Raw genomic sequence first — 24,601 nt, forward strand, 5'->3', positions numbered from 1 at the left:
TTTGCCAAAGCTATTCACTAGCCACACTCCTATACAACTTTAGTAATGTCCCTTCCAAAGCAGAAGAAATTTGTTTCGGTTTTGGCCTAACCCAGCTGTTTACAATTGGTTTAGTTATCTACTGTCTTGTAACAAATCACCCCAAATTTAGCAGCTTAAAACAACAAACATTTATTATCTTATGGTTTCTGTGGTCAGGAGACTGGGAGCAGCTTAACTGGGTGATTTGGGCTCAGAGTCTCCCACAAGGCTGCAATCAAGGTGTCAGCAGAGGCTGCAGTCGTCTGAAGCTTGACTGAGTGTAGAGGATCTGCTTCAAAGGACACTCGTGGATCTGCTGGAAGGAGGCTTCAGTTTCTCACCATGTGGTCCTCTCCATAGGCTGCTCATGATATGGCTTCCTGCAAAGTGAGTGATCCAAAAGACAGAAGCCAGGACAACGGCTTTATTCTTTTATAATCTAACCTCAAAAGTGATACACCATAATTTCTGCTAATTTTTTGGTACAGTGTTGGAAGGGACTACACAAGGATGTGAATGATAGGTGGCGGACATCATTGGGGGGCCTCATGGAGACTAACTACTACAAAAACCTTTGTTCTTCACCAACACCTCTGAGAGAGGCAACATCCTTCCACAGGTAACAATGAATCACTTTAGCAATAATTCTAAGCTGAGAGACTGACATCTACAATTGCAAGCGGGAGTGAGAAAAGGGTGCGGAGGGAGTTTGCATATTATTTTAAAAAAAGACTCATAGGTGATCTTTATCCATCCCCAAAATGTCATTTTTCCTACTCTTATCTCTTCCACCCTTCTTCCCTCTACCCAATCTTCAGAGCCATCAGTCTAACCATAAAGCATGGGTTAAGGGTTCAAGACCTTAGGAGTTAACATACATACATACATACATTTGCTTTGAAGGCTAAATAATTCTGGCTCCTTTAAAAAGTCAAGTGAGTCAAATAAACCATTTATCTTAGGCTGGGTTCTCTAGAGAAGCAAAACCAGTAAAACGTATACATATATAGAGAGAGATTTATCTCAAGGAAATGGCTCACACAGTTGTAGAGGCTGACAAGTCCACGGGTCAGGTGTCAGGCTGGAGGCTTCTCCTGACTCACGCAGCTGCAGGGGCTGACGAACCCAAGATCGGCAGATAAGATGGCAAGCTGCTGGCTCACAGGCTGCGGAGGCTGATGAACCCCAAGGCTGGCAGATAAGACAGCAGGCCACTGACTCACAGGCTGTAGAGGCTGAGGAATCCCAAGATCAGCAGGCAATATGACAGGCAGCTGGCTCAAGTCCCAAGAACCAGAAGTCAGATGATGATGATCCGGATACAGGATTCAGAGCAAGCAAGTGAGCTTTGCCAGAACATCCACATATTTATTGGACGCAGGCCACACCCTCGAGGAAACTCCCCTTACAACTGATTGGCTGATGACATCAGATCACATCACAGAGGATGACTACAGTATTACATAACTTCCAAATTACATCGTTACATAATTGCCAAACCACTGAGAATCATGGCCCAGCCAAGTTGACACACAACCTTAACAACCACACCAATGATCTTTGTAAGAAATTACTATCAGCTGGAATGGACGTACAGTTCTCACATGGCTAAAGTATAAAAAAGCAGCTTCAAAACATGATATGGAAACGTCAAGAAGTGGAGATCAGAGAAGAAGAAGGTGGAAGAAGATAAAGACAGGTTGGGAAAAATTCTAAGTAATTGAAAAAGAAAACACACACACAATTTAGCATTTTACTTAGAACTGTTTAACAAATGACAATAAGATGAATAGCCAAAGCTATAGAGAGGGATTGCAGTGCCCTTCTAATGAAAAAAAAAAAAAAAAAAAATTACTTGGAATCAGATCTTCACAAAATATACTTTTTGTATCTAGAAGTTTTTTCATTTTTTCCTACTTACTTTATATGCTATTGCAACCATAGTTGTGGTTTCACTCTACCTACAATTTTGTACTCTGCTTTTTTAAAAAGCGAGAGAAAATTACCTGGAGATCTGCTCCAGTAAAGATCACAGCCTAAGAAACCCTATGGGGCAGTTCTACTCTGTCCTTTAGGGTCACTATGAGTTGGATCAACTCAATGGCAACAGGTTTGGTTTTTGGTTTGGTGAAACAGTTATAATTTTACTTAAATCCTGAATTAAAAAATTGTTTTCCTCCTTTTATCACTTCATCACTCTAAACAAAATAGAAAAGAATTGGGCTGGCCAGTTTTGCCTTGATTCCTTCCTTACACTAATCTACTAAATGTTTCTGTAGTATCCAAATAAGCTAATCCCTATTTCTACATGGAGTAAGCACTGCTCATCTCTGGCTGCAGCAGTATCATCTCCTAACTGCTATGGAGCTGGAATGGAGATTTCCCATTTGATTTAGATCCTAAGGACATAAATCAGGTCCATAAAAGAACATTCGCACATGTGGAAACCCATCATCAGGGATTAAAAACAGAGGTGTCTGGCAAGACTTTCAGATGCTACAAGGAGCTTAAAAAAAGAATGATGAAATCTCATACACTTTCCAGTTCACGCTATAAAAAGGAATAATCTTGGAAAAGTTTCGAGTAACTCCCAAGAAGTTCCACCATAAATTGCTGTGTGACCCAGAATAAATCTTTTAACCTCTCTACTTTTAGTTTCTTCATCTATATCACAATCAATAATTTCAAAATACTTTTAGAGTACCTAATCAAAAGTATTCCTCTCGACAGCCCCATAAAACAAAACAAGACTAATAGGGCACAACAGCCCAGGGACCAGGACTAGAAGGCAGGAGGGGACAGGAAAGTTGGTAATAAGGAACCCAGGGTTGAGAAGGGACAGTGTTGACATGTCATGGGGTTGTTAACCATTGTCATAAAACAATATGTGTACTGACTGTTTAATGAGAAACTATTTGTTCTGTAAACATCTAAAGTACAATAAAAAATTTTAAAGAAAAAAGTATTCCTCTTTTCCAGACTTGAGAACAGTCAATGTTTACTACTAAGACAGCATGTTTTCAACTAAAGCTCCCAAATGCTTACAATTTGTTTTTGAGCCCAAATGTGGAAGACCATTCACACTAAATGCTTAATGTGACTCATCCAGACCCTTCTTCACACTTTCAGCAGGGCTGTAGCTCTCACCTCAGTCCCGCCTACTCTAATTGCTGCCACACTCTTTAAAGAAGTGTACTGGAAATGCTCCTCTACAAAGCTGCTGTGTCTACAAACAGTAAGACATGCGAGAAGCTGCTCAGGTGAGAGCACAGAAGGAGGGCCTGGAGCATTGTGAAGCACGCCCTCCTGAGCACCATTCTAGTTGCTGCTCCAGCTGCTGAAGAAACACTGTGGCTACAGAATCCAACTATTCCTTCTACCTTGCCCTTCATACCAACACAGGCTCCTTGCTATACCTTTTTAACTCCAAAACCAAAACCAAGACTATCCCTTGGAAATAGTGAGAAATTCAACACTGGTTAGGTAAGTAAATATGTTAACAGAATAATTCTTCAGAGTGGGAGAGAGTAGCAAGAAGGTACAAGAAAGACAACCAATCTGAGAAGAATTCTATCTCAGCCTTTATTAAGTAGTAAGAAAAAATGTAAAGAAATAGCTTCTTAATCTTCAAAATAAGAGGTAAATATTATGTGTATTCAATAACTGGTGATTCAGTCAAAGACATTTAATGATATGATTTATAAAGATCTGAGGAAAAAACCCACCATTCTGGGTTGTCAGTCCCATTTCCTTTTGGTTATTTATAAAATGCTTCAAAATCAATACATAGAAGTAACTTTTAGAAACTGCATTTTTCACATAAGGAAAAGTCAGATAATGCTCATTGGTTTCTCTCTTCTACTAACTGCATGCCTATTTTTGTTTTATATACACATAAGTTTTTCCTTCTATTTCCCTTAAAGGTACACTTTCTTTCTTCTCCATCTCCATTTAAGGTTTATACTTCTTTAACTGTCTAATCAAACATTCTGTTACTAATACTAATAGGTAAGAAGAAAACACTGAATGACTGTCCTTCCATTAATCTAAATATATTGACTTTCAGGAAATCACTGAGAAAGAAATCAGGTTATTTGGAGGTAAATCCTCTATTTTCACTGACATGGATGTGAATGATGACTTCTTTTATTGTTTACTGGGTAAAAATTCCCTTTCCTTCTGAGAAACATATGCAGTAATATCTTCTGGGAGCTTCAGGATTCCAAGCCCCTAACTACTGTGAAATATTGAAATTACACTGGGAATTCCACGTGAGAGTCAGATTATAGCAAGAAATTGGAATTGGATCCCTAACACAGATCCTATTTATGAACTATAATCGTTTAGCCCAGACTCAACAAAAGGGAGAGGTGGTAAGGTTATCTATGGGCACCTGCCTGAAAGTGTTTCTATAGTCCCTTAAAGTGCTCTTGCACCACTCTTTGAAATACTCACGTTACAATCTCTTTGCCATAAAGTTTTCTGTCATATAAAAAACTTATTAAATATACTCATACAGTTTCCCCATCATAACCAGCTTCTGATTTAAAACACTGCCTTAGTTTTTGCAATCAACATGCACTAAACAATAGTCTTAAGGTGAACCTAGTTGGAAAACCAAAATCAAAATATTAAGGAAATGATTTTAATATATGAATTCTGAATCATTCTAAGCATGACAACAGTTTTCTTTCTCCTCTTTTATATTGTTTTATTTCTCTTTTGTCTCTAATAGTGTCAACATTTTAAGAACTAAATTAAGAACTGCCCCATAGGGTTTCCAAGGAGCAGCTGGTGGATTCGAATTGCCGACCTTTTGATTAGCAGCCCAATGCTTAACCACTGTGCCACCAGGGCTCTATAAACATAGAAGGTACACATTATTTATATAAAAATATGGTAATCTACAATTTTGTCTTTCATAACACTACAATCACTTTTCGATGTTACCATATAAGGTTCATAATTACCTTTTTAATTTGTTTAATGAAGTCCCATTAAATATACTACCATAATTTAACCATTAAATTCCTGTCAAATATTTGAGGTTTTGTTTGATTTGACAAATAATGCTACAATAACATTTTCATGAATATAGCTTTTCATTCTGTGGCATTCTTTCCTTAGTATGAATTTCCAAAGTAGGCTTTTTAGAGTAAGCATGAATTCTTTCATGACTTAGATTAGTTTTACCAACCTGCTTTCCACAAGTTTATACAATTTGTAGTTCCTCTACTAAGGTGCATAAATGTCATCTCCAACCTTCAGTATTAATATTAATATCTTACATTTATTAAGTGTTCACCTCATGTCAAGCACTGGGCTAAGGGCTGTATATATTATCTCATCGTCCTCAAATCTCTGAAGTAGCAACTATTAGTTACCCTCTTTTGCAGATAAGGAAGTTAAGGTTCAGAAAGTTTACAAGACATATCCAAGGTCACACAGCAAATAAATGATAGAACTTGGGACTCAAACTCAGATCTTGTCTAATGCCACAGTGCTCTTAATTACTTGGCTATATTGCTGCTTTACTCTTATTTTTTCCCCAAATAATAATAGCTGGGAAAACATATCTTCATCAGTGCTTTAATATGCACTGCTTTGATTACTAGCAAAGTTAATTGTTTTCATATGTTGGTTAAAAAACTATATTTTCTCTGAGGTGGAAAGGGAAAGGGGGAGAGTGCTGACACAATGCTGGGACTGCAACCAATGTCACAAAACAATTTGTGTATAAATCTTTGAATGAGAAACTGATTAGCATAATAAACTTTCCCTAAAGCATAATAAAATTTTTTAAAAAAGAAATAGAAAATAACAGAAAAAACTATTTTCTTGTGTTATTTGTTCATATTATTTAGCATCATCTATAAAGTGGTAGGAGCAATTTCTCTCTCTCTCATTACCTACTCCGTTCAAATTTCTCTTTTGCTAACTAAGATAAAGACTGAAATATATAGGGTTTTTTGTGAATATGTGATCCAAACAATTTGGCCATCATTCAAAACTTACCTCTCTCATGTACAAAAATATCATTAAAACCCCATCTATGGTTTAACTAGTAAGCAAACCTGGATTTACCCACTAAATCTAAACTTTAATAATTCTATTGAAAAATATGCCGTTACCTGCATTATGTCTCGCAATATATCCAAGTGCCCAGGCTGCAGCCTCCTTGACTCCAGGGTCAAAATCTTCTAAGCATATCACCAATGTATCCAGTGCTCCACAATCAACTATTGCCTGAGCTAGCTGAGGAGAATGTTTACCAACTGCTCGTAACACAAAGGCAGCTGCTTTCTTATAAAAACGCTACAATGGTAAAATAGACAAAATTCAAAGTGAATCAAACATTCATATATAATCAAAATTTAAAACAGACCAAAGCCAATGTAAAAATGATATTAATATGAATTCAATGAAAATTCAACAGCTTTTAAATACAAAAGATGAAAACTGTGCAAAATCATTTTGATTATTTGATATTCCCCTATTACTTTTGTTCAGTAACAGAAAACAAGTTTTAAATTACATGTCAAATGTTTTACCCTAAAATGTGCATTTAGAAATTATATAAAGTAAAATGTAAACATTATACTTTCCACAAATTCATAAAATAATGAGATAATTTTATGTATCTGCATTACCCTGAAAGGTATTTGTTTGGCCCATGGGAACTCTGAGATTGTTAGCATGTGCAACTAAACTCCCTGTCAACTGACTAATTCGTTTCCTTTACTTGCCCTCAGTCTCTAAGCATGGTAGGCCTTTCATGACCTCAACTAATCTTTCTGATGTCTCAAGTTATCCTGAAAAAACAACCATGTTCCAGATGCACTTACCAATCACTGAATAAACATAAAGGCAAAACATTCATGATTACATTGTAAAATTTTTCCTGGCAAATAAATTAACCAAACAATGGATATAAATTATTAATTATGCCTTATTAGAAATGCTTTTTTAAAAAGATAAAAACAAATTTAATGTGAATTTTAAACACTGCTTTATAGTTTCTTTATAAAGTTCATCTGATTATGGAATGATCAATTTTTAACTGAAACATAAAACTAACATATTTCTCTTATCCTTCCCCTAATTAAATGTATAGAAAATACTTGGCTACTACACTCAACTGTTGTTTTATAGTTAGCCTAATGACACAGTAATGGTCTCTTAACTCTTCCTTTTATTAACAGAACCCAATTAATCACCCGTTTTAGATTCTGAGTTTCTACTTCTTTACAATGACTACCGAAAAGTGACTATGTGACTACAACACCTATCTTGAAAGCATTCTATTTACTTAGGCTAAAATATTAAGATACAATAAAAATTATCGGAAGAAAGGAAAGCACATAAAGTATATTTTTAGCACACAAAATATCTCAAGAAATAGTATGTTAATAATTTAAGAAATATGTTAGTATTGATATTATTTTCTCCATTTTTTAAATGTTAATATATTAACATACATAATATAAATGTTGATTATAAATTCAAATAATATTAATATAAAATATTAAAATGTTTGTTACAAAGTTTAATTTTACATACCAGTAATCTATTGTACTGAATTTACTGTAAAAACTAAGGTAGAGTTTTAAAACAGCTTTCCATAGATTACTTTCTTACAATTGTGTAAAATAGTGGTGATACGTTCTTTGTCATTACCTAGATAATTTGACTTTTCATATTATAGAATTTTCAGATTCACAATATACTTGGCATAAGTGGTTACTACTAACTGCAGTGCCTATAATTCACTCTCTCATCTCATTCCCCCTTCTCCTAATTTCTGCTTCTCCAAATTCTAAACTCTCTTCTTTCTCGCTCTTCACCAAAAGAAATATCTTCCAAAAAAAAAAGCAAAACCAGAGGACTTTGTACCTCATAAAGAAGAGGTTCACGTCTCCTGTGAGAAATGACTTATAGGACTGGTAGGTGGAAGGAGACAGAAGCTTGTGAATAATGCTTCACAGTCTCACTTCCTCCTCACTTTTGTCCCCTAGTACTTTTTTTTTTCTTTTTTTTGGTCTCTTTTCAACTAATGTCCATTCATTCACTTAGAAAACTTCTATTGAGAACCTTCTATGTGGGGATACCAAAACACATCTGCCCTCAAAGGAAGAGGTTAAAGAGTCTTTGATGGGAGGAACATCCATAAGAAAAATAAAATTTTTTCTAACTTAAAGAGCAAAATGGTCATTAGTAAATGACTCTCCAACTTACAAACTAAGGCAAATTTCTACACAAATAGGAAGTTATTTAATTGTGGTAAACTATACATAACATAAAATTTACCGTTTTAACATGTACATTCACAATGTTGTACAAATATCACCATAGCTAGATTCAAAACTTTTTCATCACCCCAAAAGAAAACTCCATGCCCATTAAGCAGTCACTCCCCATTTTCCTCTTCCCCCAGCACCCGGCCACCACTAATCTGCTTTCTGCTTCTGTGGATTTGCATATTCTGTATATTTCATGTAAATGGAATCATTCAATACTTAACCTTTTTGTGTCTGGCATCTTTCACTTAGCATAATGTTTTCAAGGTTCATTCATGCTGTAACATGTATCAGTACTTCATTCCTAGTTGTTGTTAGTTGCCATCGAATTGACTTCGACTCATGGCAGCCCCATGTGTGCAAGGTAGAACTACACCAGAGGGTTGTCAAGTCTGTAACCTTTTGGAAGCAGATTGCCAGGCCTGTGTTCCTAGGCACTACTTGGTGGGTTCAAATTACCAACCTTTCAGCTAGTAGTCAAGCGCTTAACCATTTGCACTACTCAGGGACTCCCATTTTGACTGAGTAGTATTCCACTGCATGTATACACCATATTTTATTTCTCCATTCATCAGTGGATGGACATTTGGGTTGTTTCCACCTTTTGGCTATTGTGAATAGTGCTATGAACATTTGTGTACAAATTGTGAACATGTGTATACAAAAACTTGTGTTCAAGTTTTTGTTTGAACACCTGTTTTCAAGTTGTATGGGTATATACCTAAAAGTGGAATTGCTGTGTCAAATGGTAATTGTATGTTCAACTTAATGAGGAATTGCTAAACTGTTTTCCACAGTGACTGCACCATTTTAAATTCCCACCAGCAATGTATGAGGGTTCCGATTTCTCCACATCTTTACCACACTTGTTATTTTCCACTTTTATTATTACGGCCATCCTAGCAGATGTAGTTTTGATTTGCATTTCCCTGATGACTAATGGCACTGAACATCTTTTCATGTGCCTGTTGGCCATCTGTATGTCTTCTTTGAAGAAATATCTGTTCAGGTCTTTTCCCTGTTTTTAAACTGGGCTGTTTCTCTTTTTGTTATACAAATAGGAATTGAATCTTAAAGATATGTCAAGAAAAGTATATCCCTAGGTAATGCTAAACTAGCTGAGTGGAATGAACAACCCAAGAAGGTCCTTAACTATTGTGGAAACCAAATAGGTGGTGCTGAACAGAAATACAAAATGGCACCAGATAGGAGGGAGAAAAATAGTGCATTCTTAGATGATCCTTCAAAGGGCTGGCATGCTTGTATGCTTGGTTAAAAAAAAAAAAAATGCTTTATCAAACTTGCCATTATACATATTCTCTTCTTCCTTTTGGTTGCTTCTCTCCCCCTTCCTTTAAGTCTGTCCCTTACCGTTCCCATTAACCTGATTTCACCTGCATGTAAGGACTACTGAAACCAACTTTTTTTTTGCACAGGACCCCCACTCACCCCTAAGACTGATCTTACAACTTTGTTTAAAACTCTCATACACAGAAATTCTGCTTTATGTATAATCCTTAAAATTAATTTTAAGTAAGTGTTTTTTATTTTAAATAAATATTAATTGTAAGAAGTTATACATAAAGCAAAATTAAATCTTTTTTCCCGTTATATAAACAGTAATGGGGAAAAACTGCATCATCAACCCCAAAGCCTGAAGATGTTATTATGCACAGTTCAGAGAACTGAAGGTCATGTTAACACTCTAATAGTTCTAACACATACAAGTATGGAACTATATCCAAACTATCAATTTTTAAAATCTAAAACAAAAAACATATAACTTTTTTTTTTTTTTTTAATTCTTACATTCTGTTCTGCCAGTGAATAAACAAGCTGTGGAAGAATGTCACCCTTCACAACTGCTTCTGCTAGGTCATCATTATAATTAGCCAGTCTCCCAAGAGCCAAAGCTGCAGTCTGTTGAATTGTTGGGACCACATCCAGAAGAAGAGGCCTCAGCAAAGACATTACACCTGAGTTAAATTATGAATGAACAGAAATCAGCAAAATTTAATGAAAAAGCAAACACACAATTCAGTGTCTATGGAGACAAGAAAATTAAGGGAAAAATCAAAAAATTAAAATTAAAAACAAATAACAGTTGCTGTTGAGTCAACTCCAACTCATGGTGACCCCATGTATGTCAGAGTAAAATTGTACTCCAACTGTATTCCATAGGGTCTTCAATGGCTGATTTTTCAAAATTAGATCATCAGGCCTTTCTTCCAAGGCACCTCTAAGTGGACTCAAAATTCCAATTTTTCAGTTAGCAGCCAAGCATGTTAACTGTTTACACCACCCAGGGGCTCCATGTATTCACTAAAAATGGGATAACAGGAAGCATCTATCTGGCCAATACACTGACTAATAAAACCTGTAATTATCAAAGATGCAGCACTGAATGGAAATAACAAAGGCTCTGTAGTTAGATAAGAATTTAAATCCCTGATTCAGCATATATTATGTGACCCGATAGTGTTGTCATGAGAAATGCAGAAAAAGGTTGTAAAGCTTACTGTATAATGCCTAGCATATGTCTAGTGCTCAAAAAAAAAAAGTAGGTTTTTATCTCAGCTTTTGCAAATCTTATCTTTCAAGGCTCAGTTCAGGTGCTTTCTTCTCAATGAAGTCTTCCCCAGTGACCTCAGTTTGGTCTTTTCTTTGATTCCAATTGCACTTACAGTTTATTACAGAAATTTTAACAGGGTCTATATCAGCAAAGGAGCTAAGAGAACCATTTTGCTAGAGTCTCACATTCATGAGAGCTGCAAATAAAGATTTCTGACATTATCTCCAAATAAATAAATGAGTTCCTTGAGATGACATATATCTTATTACTAGCTCTCATAATACTCACCCCAGAGTTGAATAGATAGTAGGTCACATCATCATCATCATAACAGCAACAATAATAAAAGTAGCTTATATTTATTGAGCATTTATTATATACCAAGAATCATTCTAGGAATTTTTAAAAATATTAGTTCATTTAACCCTCATAGCAAACCTGTGAAGTAGGCCCTGTTATCTCTATTTCACAGATAAAGAAATTGAGGCTGAGGAAGGTAAATTGTCAAAGTAAATGTGGAGCCAGGTAAGAAATATAGACATTCTTTATTGATAATTGTTAAATAAATAATATGTACTGAAACAATGGTGAGGTGGGGAAAGGAAGATAAATCATAATTACATTGTGGTCATTTCAGTGAATACTCCAACTATTGATACTAGTTTTACCTTACTATAAAATATGCAAGATAGTCAACTGCTATTTGTTTTAATGATGGTGTTTTAGCCTAAGGTTACAATCAAGATAATGACAGAATTTGAACTGACTGGAATATAATACCCTTGACTTTCTAAACTTAATTTACACCAAGCTAGTCAACTTGAATAAGGAACTCTGGTTGTGCAGTGGTTAAGCACTTGGCTGCTAACGAAAAGGTCGGCGGTTCAAACCCACCAGCCGCTCCACGGAAGAAAGATGTGGCAGTCTGCTTCCATAAAGATTTACAGCCCTAGAAACCCTATGGGGTAGTTCTACTCTGTCCTACAGAGACTATCAGTCGGAATTGACTTGATGGCAACAGGTTTGGTATTCAACTTGAGGCTGTTACATCTTTTCTTTATAAAAAAACCCCAGTGATACATAAAAACAAATATTTTATAAATGTTATATACAGAAATGTTTAAAACAGAATAAAAAGAAAACATTTACATTTAGGATTAGAGCAAAATGAGAAAATAAATAGCATTACCAAATAACACAAGCAGGAAACAATGACGCTTATCACAGATACATTTAATGATGTGACCGGTGGCTTTCATACCTTCCAATTTCATTTAGTCTTTATATCATTTTTATGTCAAGTTAGCTTGGTTAGATCATCTTACATAAGGCCATAGTTGCAAGTTTGAATCCCAATCAGGCTGCTTAATTAACTTTGTTCAGTTTTACAGGAACATAGCACTAACACTTAGGTCACAGCCTAGACAATTGTGTGGATAGCTCATGTTAAACAAATTTATATGTCTATGTTTGTGGGTTTGTTTATATTATTATCTGTATTTTTTATATGGATAACTTCAGAAACATCTCACAACAAAAAGTTTAAACTGCAGAATAAGGTATTAGAATGATGACTGTCAAATGTTAAGACAGGGTATTTCTGGAAAGTTGGATTTAAAACAATTTGATCTCTTCTTTGTAGTTTGCTTTGTTAGTTGATATTTTTTATAATATATATAATGTTAAGTAAAATAGTAGTCATTACTTCAAAAGAGAAAAGCTGAATTTGTTAACATATTTAAAGTTTCATAATAAAGTTTCATAATAAATGTATTAATTAGGTCAAAAAACATAAAGTATTTAAGTATGCTTAAGATAGTTGAAAAAAGAATCACAATTGTTTCATGTTAGTTATTTTTTCCTGATCATTTTGGTATTTTTTTTTTCTCACTTGACATATTTATGTGAAGGCAGTAGCTTATTATTTCTTGAAACATAATTGGGAAATCAATCCATACTGGGTTATTCAATAAGATATTTTCAATTAAATTCCAAGAACTCTGAACTTAAGAATTGGAACAACGGATTAATTTGTCTGACTGTATAATATTTAATTATATATTTATTATTAGTTACATTATTTAGCTAATCTATCACAAATGTCCCAATTTTGCAAGATTTCCACTTGCAATTTTAGCAGTAAAATATTTTGCTCCCTGCCTCTCTCCCAAAAAGATATTTCAATTGTTTATATACTCAAAGGCATTTTCTGCTTTATATACTTCCCCCTTCATTTTTCTACGGCATCTGGCTGATGAAATATAAGGCCAATAAAATGACTCACAATTTCTTTCCTTCTATTCCAGTATCCAACACCAAAGTTGTATGGATATGCCTGCGCTATCATACTTTTCGTATATTCCTTAGTTCAAATAATAGCACGAGAATTTTGAAAAATTTAAAAATCTCAAACCCTATAAAAGTAAAAGCTAAAGTGTCAGTCTGAAATATCTTTATTTGAATACGGTCATCTTCATTGGAGAACAAAATAAATTATCATAAATACTGCCCCAAATTTCTATTTCTTGAATTGCCACTTAGTGCTTCATTATCATCAGTTCCCAAGTGCTTCTCTTTCTCTAAAGGGATCTGTTTTTCCTTTTTACACAGATTAGCCATGGAGACTTTGTTATTCTAATTATAGGTTTGTCCTAAAAACAAGGAGCCCTGGTGGTGCAGTGGTTAAAGGTCGGCTGTTCGAAACTACTAGCAGCTCCATGGGAGAAGGATGTGGCACTCTGCTTCCGTAGAGATTTACAGCCTTGGAAACCCTATGGAGTTGCTATGAGTTGGAATCGCCTCAACAGCAGTGGGTTTGGTTTGGTCCTAAAAATACACATAAAATCCAAGAGGAATTGAAAGATAAAAAGAAGGAAAAAAAGGGGAAAGAAGCATACATAACATATACAAAAAAAATTTTTTCTTACCTTCCTGCCCATTAGGAATCCAGAGATCTATGGTGAGTGAATGCATGAAAATTTAGAGTCCATAAACTACAGCAGTTTGAATAGTTACTAAAATATCTGATAAACAAGGCCACTAGTGAGGAGTGATGACCTTATTGGGGTCTCCACTAAAGGACCCAACAGGTACTATCTAATATTATATTCAATATTAAAAATAATCATATATTATTCCCTAATATCTAGAAAAAGGAGCCCTGGTGGCACAGTGGTTAAGCGCACAGCTGCTAAATGAAAGGTTGGTGGTTCGAACCCACCAGCATGCTCCGTGGGAGAAAGATATGGCAATCTGCTTCCATAAAGATTATAGTCTTAGAAACCCTACAGGTTCTACCCTGTCCTATAGGTTCACTATGAGTCAGGATTGACGAAACGTCAATGAGTTTGGTGGGTTTAGAATACCTAGAAAACAACTCTATAAAAGCTGATTAAAAGGTGTGAAAATATTTTGAAATTTAACTTATAGGATAAATCTTTATGATGTCCTCCTCTCCAACTTATAGCTTTGAGTTCCTTTTCTATTTTTCTCATTCTAGTGCCATATTAGAGACACTGCTTCTAATACTTACACTGCAATTCAGTTATGTGAAAAAATAAATAAGCTTGCTAATACTGTCCATAATCATTCATTCAAAAAACAGATTAGGGGTTACCAAGTAGCAAGCAATAGGAATACATTTATGAGTTAAGGCAGCTCTTACTCTCAAGAAACTAACAATCTAGTGGAGACTGGAAAATAGCCACAACTCTTTCCTTTAATTCCTTATACAATGTAGGACAAATTTTTGCATGCCATTGGCATATATAAATCATCAGGAAGAAAAACGTCAAACATTTCCAATGAAAAAAAATTCATTCATTCTCATATTACCAAAATCAAACCCATTGCCATCAAGTTGATTCCGAGTCATAGTGACCCTACAGGACAGAGTAGAACCACCCCATAGTGTTTCCAAGGCTGTAATCTTTATGGAAGCAGACTACCACATCTTCCTCCTGCAGAGCAACCGGTGGGTTCGAACCACCGACCTTTCAGTTAGCAGCTAATTGCTTTAACCAGTGTGCCACCACAGCTCCTTATTCTCATATTACATGTACATAGTTTATATATATATATATACATATATATATATAACCTCTTTCTACTGTGATATATATAAAACCTCTTTCTACTGTGTTTTATACAGATATTTAACATCTCAACTTTGTTCTACAAACTGGGACTTCGTATCCATTTGAGTCATAGTATAGACATCTAGTTGCTGGTTACCTCTTCTTTGTTTTTTTAGCTCTTAAAGTGATTTCTACCACATAATATTATGGAATGAAATAACAAATACCACAGAATGAATAATTTATTCACCAAAAATATCTATTAAGAATATACAAGGTACATTCATGTTGTGGAATATATCAGGACTTCATTTCTCTTTATGGCTGAGTAATATTCCATCATATGGATAGACCACATTTTGTTTACCCATTCATCTTTAGAGGGAAACGGGGAGTCATTGCTTAGGGGGCACTAAGTTTCTGTTAAGGGTGATGGAAAAATTTGGAAACAGATAGTGGTAATGGTTGTACAACATAATGAGTGTAATTAATGCCACTGAATTGCACACATAAAAAATGTTGAAATGGCAAATGTTTTGTTATATATATTTTTACCACAATAAAAAAGTGGACAAAGGACCTGAATAGATATTTCTCCAAAGAAGATATACAAATGGTCAATAAGCACATGAAACAATGCTCAACATCATTAGCCATTAGGGAAATGCAAATTAAAACCACAATGAGATACCACTTCATACCCACTAGGATGACTATTATAAAAGATATATACATTAAAAAAATGAAAAAAGAAACAGAAAATGACAGGTATTGTCAAGGGAGCAGAGAAATTGGAGCCCTTATGCACTGCTAGTGGGAATGTAAAATGGTACAGCCACTGCAGAAAACATTTTGGTGGTTCCTCAGAACTATCATATCACCCAGCAATTCCACCCCTAGGTACATACCCAAAAAGCTTGAAAGCTGGGACTCAAACAGATACTTGTACACAGTGTTCACTGCAGTATTATTCATAATAGCCAAAAGGTAGAAACAACCCAAGTGTCCATCTACAGATGAATGGGTAAACAAAATGTGGTATATATACAATGGAATTATTCAGACATAAAGAGAAATGAAATTCTGATACATGCTACAATATGGATGAACCTTGAAAACATTATGCTAAGTGAAATACGTCAGACACAAAAAGACAAATATTGTATGATCCCACTTATAAAACATCTAGAATAGGCAAATGCATAAAGAGGAACTCACTGGGCCATTTAAACTGGTCCTTCACCTAAAATAACCCCACCTAGATATAATTCTATTTTAATTTAAAAGTCTTCTAGAGGCCTGCAAATTCTAAATTAGTCCGGCTTTGTTTGCTAATGTGTTACACCTAATACACCCTAATGCTAGCCAAAGATTGGAATGTCTAGGAATGGGGTCAGCATACAGAGCAAATAAGACAGTACTAAAAGCATTACCTACTCCAAGAGATTTGCTGGGAAATATATGAAGAGGAAACATTGGGAAGGCAATCAATTTAAAAATCTATCTTCAAATGGAATTAAAATTTTTATTTTATTCATACCCCACCTACTCTAAAATGTTTTGAGATAGTTTACTCTAAAGAATATGTATACAAAAATAATGATTAGGAGCCGTGTGGCGGGGGTGGGGAGGGCAGCTGATAGTTTTATCAGAAACGTAGGTTAGGAATAGTTGCTGCAATTGAGCTCTGAAGAGAGTCCTGAATTTCCTGGCAGCAGAAGTTAGAAGTAAAACACTTCGTGAAATAAAAGAAGTAGGAACAATTTTTTTTTTCCTGAAGTTTCATACCTAGCAGCTACTTTGGCATATAATGTTGTTGTTTGGTTGTTGTTAGGTGCCGTCAAGCCACTTCTGACTCATAGCGACCCTATGTACAACAAAATGAAACACTGCCCAGTCCTGCGCCATCCTCACAATCACTGCGATGCTTGAGCCCATTTGTTGCAGCCACTGTGTCAATCCTTCTCACTGAGAGTCTTCCTCTCTTTCACTGACCCTCTACTTTACCAAGCATGATGTCCTTCTCCAGGGACTGATCCCTCCTGATAACATGTCCAAAGTTTGTGAGAAGTCTCACCATCCTCGCTTCTAAGGAGCATTCTGTAGTACTTCTTCCAAGACAGAGTTGTTCATTCTTCTGGCAGTCCATGGTATATTCTTTACCAACACTATAATTTGAAGGCATCAATTCTTCTTTGGTCTTCCTAATTCATTGTCCAGCTTTCATATGCATAAAAGCTATTGAAAATACCATGGCTTGGGTCAGGTGTTATCTTAGTCCTCAGAGTGAAATTTTTGCTTTTTAACACTTTAAAGAGGTCTTTTGCAGCAGGTTTGCCTAATGCAATACGTCATTTGATTTCTTGACTGTGCTTCCAAGGGTGTTGATTGTGGATGCAAGTAAAATGAAATCCTCAACAACTTCAATATTTTCTCCATTTATCATAATGTTGCTTATTGGCCCACTTGTGAGGATTTTTGTTTTTTTCATGTTGAGGCATAATCCACATTGGAGGCTGTAGCCTTTGATCTTCATTAGTAAGTGCTTTAAGTCCTCTTCGCTTTCCACAAGCAAGGCTGTATCCTCTGTCTTAGTCAGGAAATTCTGCTGTAACCTGTCCACCATGGGTGACCCTGCTGGTATTTGAAATACTGGTGGCATAGCTTCCAGAATCATAGCAACACGCAAGCCACCACAGTATGACAAACTGACAGACGAGTGGTGGTGACATATAATAGTTAATACATTTTTGTTGAATAAAAGAATGTATCTTTATATGAAGTATACTTAAAAAAATGGACAATGTCATCAATGATAGATTTAAAGAGCAATGGAAAAATCTGAGTTCGTATTTTTTAAATAAGCCCTCAATTTTTTTTAAAAAAAAAGAGGGCATATTATTAAATTAATTCTACAAACACATTTCTATGGAAAACTAATCTAGTCTATGTACATAATTTAGTAGTGATTGACAAAGAGAATTTAGAATATATAGAAAAGTGGATAGACAGCATTTCCTTTGGAGACACACATACATGCATAAATGTCATTTGTTTTCACCTAGACTTTTAACAGAATCCGAACAAACAATAAATTTAAAATTGAACCACACTTATGACAGAAAACATGGGGTATATGGCAAAACCAATATTTCAGTTTGAAAATTAAGGAAGTCTGACTTGCATTCAGACAAGCCATTCCACCCAGTACAAGGCAAGGCCAAATTTTTCTCAAGATGCAGCCCTGGTACTTCTGCTAGGGTATGCTCAATTGACATCCCAAAGTTCTGCCCCCAATCAACATGAAACAAAAGTATTTCATACAAAACATGATTAAATAATAAAGCTACACAGATACATAGGTATGCATAAATATATATAGGAAGGCACACATGAATAACTGTAGGCTTATGTATATACATGTTTATGTGTGCTGCATATACTTTCAAGTATAAAATAAAGCACATGGGGGCACAGTTATACTTCCTAGACACAACCAAACACCTCACAGAATTGGTCTACTGGGTTTGAAGGCTTAGGACCATAGTCTCGTGGAGCAATTCAGTCATTTGGCATAATACAGTTCATAATAAAGACAGTGTTCTACGTCCTAATTTGGTGAGTAGCATCTGGGGTCTTAAAAGCTTCTGAGTGGTGATCTAAGATACAACTATTGGTCTCTACTCATCCGGAGCTAAAGAGAAAGAAGGAAACCAGAGAATCTAAGAAGAAATTAGTCTACAGAACCAATAATCTACACGAACATACCTTGAGACCAGAAGAACTAGATGGCGCCTGGCTACCACTATCAACAATACCAACCAGGGACCCAATAGATGGTCCTGGATAGAATGGGAGAAAAATGTAAAACAAAACTCAAATTCCTAAAAAAAAAAAGGCCAGACCCACTGGACCAATAGAGACTAGAGAAACCCCCAAGACTACGGCCCTGAGATACTCTTTAAACTTGGAACTCAAACCACTCCCAGAGGTCACCTTTCAGCCAAATGACAGATTGGCCCATAAAATAAATAGTATCAGCCATGGGGGGTGAGGGGGATAACAAAGGGAAGAAGTGTTAAGTATACACTCATATCAATTAACCAACAAATACCAAGTGCCTCTACCTTTATGGAGCTTTACCTCACATGTTCTCGATGCCCAGAACAGTCAGTCAGTTACAGGGCAGTTTACCGTCCTAGGCTCTAAATAAGTCTCCTCTGGACTCTCCTTGATTCCAGCCAGATTCTCAGCCCAACAATTCTCTGAAGTGCCATACTGATTCTGAACTTCCAGTGGATTATAGACTTTTTCCTGAGTGATTTTAAAGAGCTCCTGGTTTGATAATTCTAAGAAGCTAAAGGAAGCCTAAAGGTCCTTTGGAGCTCTAGGGCCAGCTTAAGCCCAAAATACTTCTCCCACTCCTTCAATCTTCCAGGTATTTATCAACTAAGTTATCCTCCACACATGGCCTCCACTCAAACTCCCATAATGGTCCTCTAGGATACCTCAAAAGCCACCAGATTTCACAATTATAAGACAGCCACGCTACCCAAAGGCCTAAACAGTAGGCTTGTTTCAATAGTCAATAGAGTTTATTAGAAATTCCTAGAATAAATGGCTTACTAATACCTACAAGATAGAGTAGATAAAGCGCAAGACCAGGAAGCAATTAAGAAACTTGGGTTCTAGTCCCAGTTTGGCCATTAACTCACTTTGTGATGAAGACAATTATCCAAGCTTCTTTGAGCTTAAGTATCCACACTGAAGAAGATACCTTATCTACTACCTGAGCTGTTGTAAGAATCTAATTTTTTAAAATATATGAAAACACTTAGAGAAATATTTACCCCTTCCTTCAGTCTATATTTAAACATTTTGAACATCTACAACATGCTAAGCATTCTGCTAGGCATGGAATTTATAGCTAGTGGAGAAACAGTACTAAATAATTAATTACAACTGTGGTAAGTACTATGAGAGAGAAATACCAAGAGCAAGGAAAGCATAATCTAAAGACTTAATTTACTGTGAGGGCTTAGGAAAGGTTTCCCTGAGGAATCAACATCTAAACAGAGCCATAAAGAATGAATACAAATTAGTTAGACAAAGAAGTGTATAAAAAGGATTGAGGCAGAGGTGCAAAGGCCCTGTAGCAGCATTCATATGTAAGGTGGGATAATGACGTACTAAAATAAAAATAACTTTTCAAAAACATTAAATGTGTAACATTAAATTTTAACCGACAAAATTTGCTACTTCTAAGCCACATCCTCTTACAGGCTCATCTATAGCTCAGATTTTTTTTTTTTTAACTGTCTAGTTTTCCTAAAAAAGCAATGAGACCCTAGCCCTCTCTCTATTATTTTCTATTTATGTACCAATTCTTAGATAACAAATCAGATAAATGTCCACGTAGGAACAATAGTTGGGAGCACAGAATAAAATTCTCAATAATGTTTTTAGGACATAATGTTAGGTCCATACAGTTCAGAATTTTTATAGCTCCCTGGCAGATTTTCCACTTAAACATATGTAGCAAACCTCTCTATCCCTGTTTTTTAAATCAATGTTTTGAGCTAATTAACTTTTACATTTATAACTCTAAGATGCCTCTCATACTGCCAAATACATCAGATTATTACAGCATGATTTATTAAAGTTTTTAAAGTTGCTCTGCTAATTTTCTTTTCATTTTCAATATCCTTTGGAACAATAGTTTTTGTAAGAGAATTATGGTTTATGCCAGCATATGTTTGAAGTATATTATAAATGCTTACTAGGAGGTTTCCCTTCTCATAGAATATTGAAATGCTATATAGTTAATCTGAGGATTTTTACCCTGTTCTGGACAAATGTAATTTAAAATAATTTTATATCAACAATATATATTAGTTATTTTCTTGAATCCTGAACCCATTAAATTGCCTCAGTCTCCAAGTTAGCTTCAATTGGATGTATACTTAAAAGTGTTATACAAACTTCTCTTCCTACTCTTCTGAAAATGTGCATAACTACAATTTGCCGTTTCAGTTTTACTACAGTATATGTAAAATATTAGAGTATCATTTTAAACTTTATCTCAATTCTCTTATATAAATAGCTGATTAAGGAGTTTATTTTATATAGCTAAGCAGTTTAAAAATAATTTCTTGCAGATTTTATTAGCTTATTTTAGAAGCAGCCCTCCTAAACAGACGTAAGAGTGGTGTGGTATTCCAATACGCCACAAAACACCTTTCTTATATTTTATAACTAACCAACCACCTCCAATTGCTGAAATTCTACAATTGGTAGAAGTAACAATGTATTATCTCTTCTAATACGGTCATATGTTACTGATTATTCAAACAGGGGAAGTATCAAAATTCATTCTTAAACAGCTGCAAGATGTAACAATGGTTCAAACATACAGGGTTTGAGGGTACATAAAAAGATTTTATAACAAACATTAAACTTTTAAATGTTTTTATTTACGTTCTTTTGCTCTAGGATGAATAAAACCTGAACTTAATAAAGAAAAAAAAAAACACCAAGATTATAAACACATTGCACACTGTTCTTTCTAGTAACAATTTTGATTAAAAATTAAGTTCATTCTTGCACAAAAACTCTGAAGAAAAGATTTTCCAACATTTTAAGTTTGCTGTGGTAATTCTTTTGGACATGTTTAATATGGCAAATTCTCTTGTTAGCACATCAAAATGCAATGAAAAGGATCAGAGATTAAAAATGAAATAAAATTCCGTTAATAATTTTCACCTTTAATTTTTTTCACACTGAAATGAATTCTTAACAACCGAACTATTGATCACTGTGGAAAATGTTTTTCACATTAGCTTGAATCTATGATACATATTGTATTTAAGTAATTTATTAGGGCACAGAAAGTGAGAAAATAACAACAAAAGAAAATCTTCCCAGATATGTGGACAGAATGTTTAAGTAAGGAGTAAAATGTATCAATATCTTATGATACCAAAATGAAAGCACCTGCCTGAAAAAAAAAATCTTAATCATAATATATAATAGATACACACATACTGTAGCTCATTTGAAAACGATTTTAAATCCACGATGTTTCTTTAAAGAACAAATCAATTGAATCATTAAATTAAGCGATTATTAAGAAAGAAAAGTTTTCATAACAAAACTTACAGGTTAGTTTTTTAATTAAAAGTCTATTGGGATATTCATTATCTGTCTCTATTTAAAATCACTAAAGGAACACTTAAATTGAATCTCAGTAACATGAAATATTAAGTTCCTCAAGAAAAGAAAAATCTTAGCATGCCATCAAATCAAGTGCAGATAATTTCAAATCACTAAGTTATATTCTCTTTCTAGTCCATTCCTTCATAGGCCAGGCCATAAGTGGAAATAGCTGGCTATTTAAGAATGTCATATCTAAGTCACTTTTACACTGATAGTCACGCAGCCTGAACAATTTGGTTTGATTTAAATTCCATAATACAGTCTACATTGTACACTTACGGGAATAGGATTACTCTATACCCTAAATGTTATCTATATCTTAATGTTTCCATATTAAATTTTTGAAAGAGCAGTAATCATTCTCCCTTGTAGTTATCAGCTTTCTAAAGACAATGTTTTAGTTCAAGTGTAAACATATTGTCCAGAAATTAAAGATTTGTAAATAGTAAGTATCCATTCACAAAGGTCTCTGAGTAGGAGATTTAAATAAAATCAAATACACTTCCTCCATTCTAAATACAGCCCGCGTACCACCTTCCCCCACTCCCCCGTTAAAACACACAGGAAATAGACAGCAAAATTCCAGTGACAAAACAGATTAGCACACAGGTGCAGTAGTAATTTCCTCAAAGAAACCCAGAGGAAACATTATGTCTAAACATTCTTGCCCTGTAAATATGTCTTAATTTTCTTTTAACTTTATGCTAATTTAATACATTTTTAAAATAGCATCCTATAAACTGAAAATTTCTCATGACACAGTAGCCATAAAATGTTACCTTACTTTGAATTCAGATGGTAGAAGTTATCCTTAATCATATATATTTCCACTATTACTTTCTCAGTCCATTTATGTTAATACTTAAGATTCAAACCACACACACACCAACTAAGGAATCTAGACAAGTTCGGACTGAGGGATGAAATGAGAGCACCATGGGATTTCTCAAAGCCAGTTCTTTACCTACTCTGAATCGCTTGCAAAAGATTCAAGCATATCATTCCTCTTTCACTAACTCAGAATGAGAAATAATGTGTCAACCACATTGGAATTCCTCTGCTGTGAGGAAGTCGAAGGTGATCAAAGGCAGGGTGACATACAACTGCACCCAGACAAAATGGGTCTGATTTGGGTATATTCCCATTCACGTAAAATAACTTTCAAGCAATTCGTACCGCATTAACTTTCAACCTGACACTTGTCTGATTGCAGTATAGATAGAGACTTGCGGCCCTTCTCACACCAATCTGGAAGCTTTATCCTCTTGGCCTCACGTGCAAAAGACCCGCTGAAGAGACTGAACGTTCCTACAGCCTTCGAAGTGGTTGGAGAAACTTAGGGACGCCGTCCCGCCACCCTTCCTACCCCTCCCTAACAGTTGAGCCCGCAGGGACGCGGGCGAGCAAGGGGCCAGGACGAGGCGTGGGACCGGGGACCCGGAGCAATCAGGGGCGGGGGATACGGAATGAGGGGCGACAAAGGGGCGTGGGTTCGGGGACTCCGAGCGAGGCGAGGTCAGAGGCACGCGGCAACGCGGAGCCGGTGTGCGGAGCGAACTGGATTCGGGGTGAGGGGCTCACCCGCGTTCTGCAGCGTCTCGATGTTTTGGGGTCTGGTCGCCAGCTCCGCCACCATCTGCACGAACTGGGTCCGAGCTTTCTGGTATTGCTCGAACACTGCTGGGCAAAGACACAGAGGAGTGGATCGACCGCGTTGCCCCTGTCGCCCTCGCTGCTCCCGCCGCCCCAGCCGCCAGCCCGTCAAGGCGCCCCGCCAGCCCCAGGCCCTACCTTGCAGCACCTGCCTCTGGCTCATGGCGTCCGTAGCCGCGCTCTGCCCTCGAGAAACTCGGCGGCGACACCAGCTCGTCGGCACACAGCCTGCGAGTCCAAGGAGAGAGCGGCCACCGGGACGGCTCAGCCTCAGAGGAGATCCGTTTCTCTGTGTATCCGCGTCTCCAGGGCAACCGACCGGAACCGGAACGCGGCCGTCTCGCGGCAACGGCCCGTCTCCGCCGTGACGTCACGGCTTCGGTGCCTGGGCGCCCCAAGCCGGGTGGCGACGCGAAAACGGCCAACGCCGGGGGAATCTGCCAAACCGCTGCCTCTGCTGTGCACCGTCGAGGGTCTTTCTCCACGCCAGGAAGGCGCTTTACAGAAGCACTGCATCAATAGGGAGTGCTTCACAAACCGAACCCAGATCAGCGTTATTTCCTGACTGCGGCGCGGGCTGGGTCCAGGCGGTTACCCAGTGCGCGGAGAGAGTATGATTGAAGTGCGGCAAGACAAGTATCCTGCATCACGCAAATTGTCTTTGCTTCGACAGACAAGAGAAATCTCACACGTGTTGTTGTGTAATTTGATAAGTACATTATTATTCATGCAACCTGTGGAGTGTTTTCCTTTTTAATCCAGTTTTT

The 24,601-nt window shown here is 36.3% G+C and overlaps 1 protein-coding gene across 3 annotated transcripts in view; it reads right to left on the reverse strand.

Moving 5' to 3' along the window:
* Window positions 1-24,169, reverse strand: part of SPAG6 (sperm associated antigen 6) — a 62,549-nt gene extending 38,380 nt beyond the window's left edge. For 2 of the 3 annotated variants that reach the window (XM_004380537.2, XM_004380536.2), the window contains exons 1-4: window positions 23,973-24,169; window positions 23,763-23,858; window positions 10,128-10,294; window positions 6,153-6,336 (exon numbers count right to left, since the gene is read on the reverse strand). In XM_004380537.2, the coding sequence (XP_004380594.1) occupies window positions 6,153-6,336; window positions 10,128-10,294; window positions 23,763-23,858; window positions 23,973-23,997 (472 nt within the window). In that variant the 5' untranslated portion in view covers window positions 23,998-24,169. Of the gene's footprint in view, window positions 1-6,152; window positions 6,337-10,127; window positions 10,295-13,817; window positions 14,061-23,762; window positions 23,859-23,972 lie in introns of those variants that run through there. The other variant, XM_023735038.1, reaches the window with a different exon arrangement.
* Between the last annotated feature and the right edge of the window lie 432 nt (window positions 24,170-24,601).

Source organism: Trichechus manatus, unplaced genomic scaffold (assembly GCF_000243295.1).
Source record: "Trichechus manatus latirostris isolate Lorelei unplaced genomic scaffold, TriManLat1.0 scaffold00075, whole genome shotgun sequence".
Lineage (NCBI taxonomy): Eukaryota > Metazoa > Chordata > Mammalia > Sirenia > Trichechidae > Trichechus > Trichechus manatus.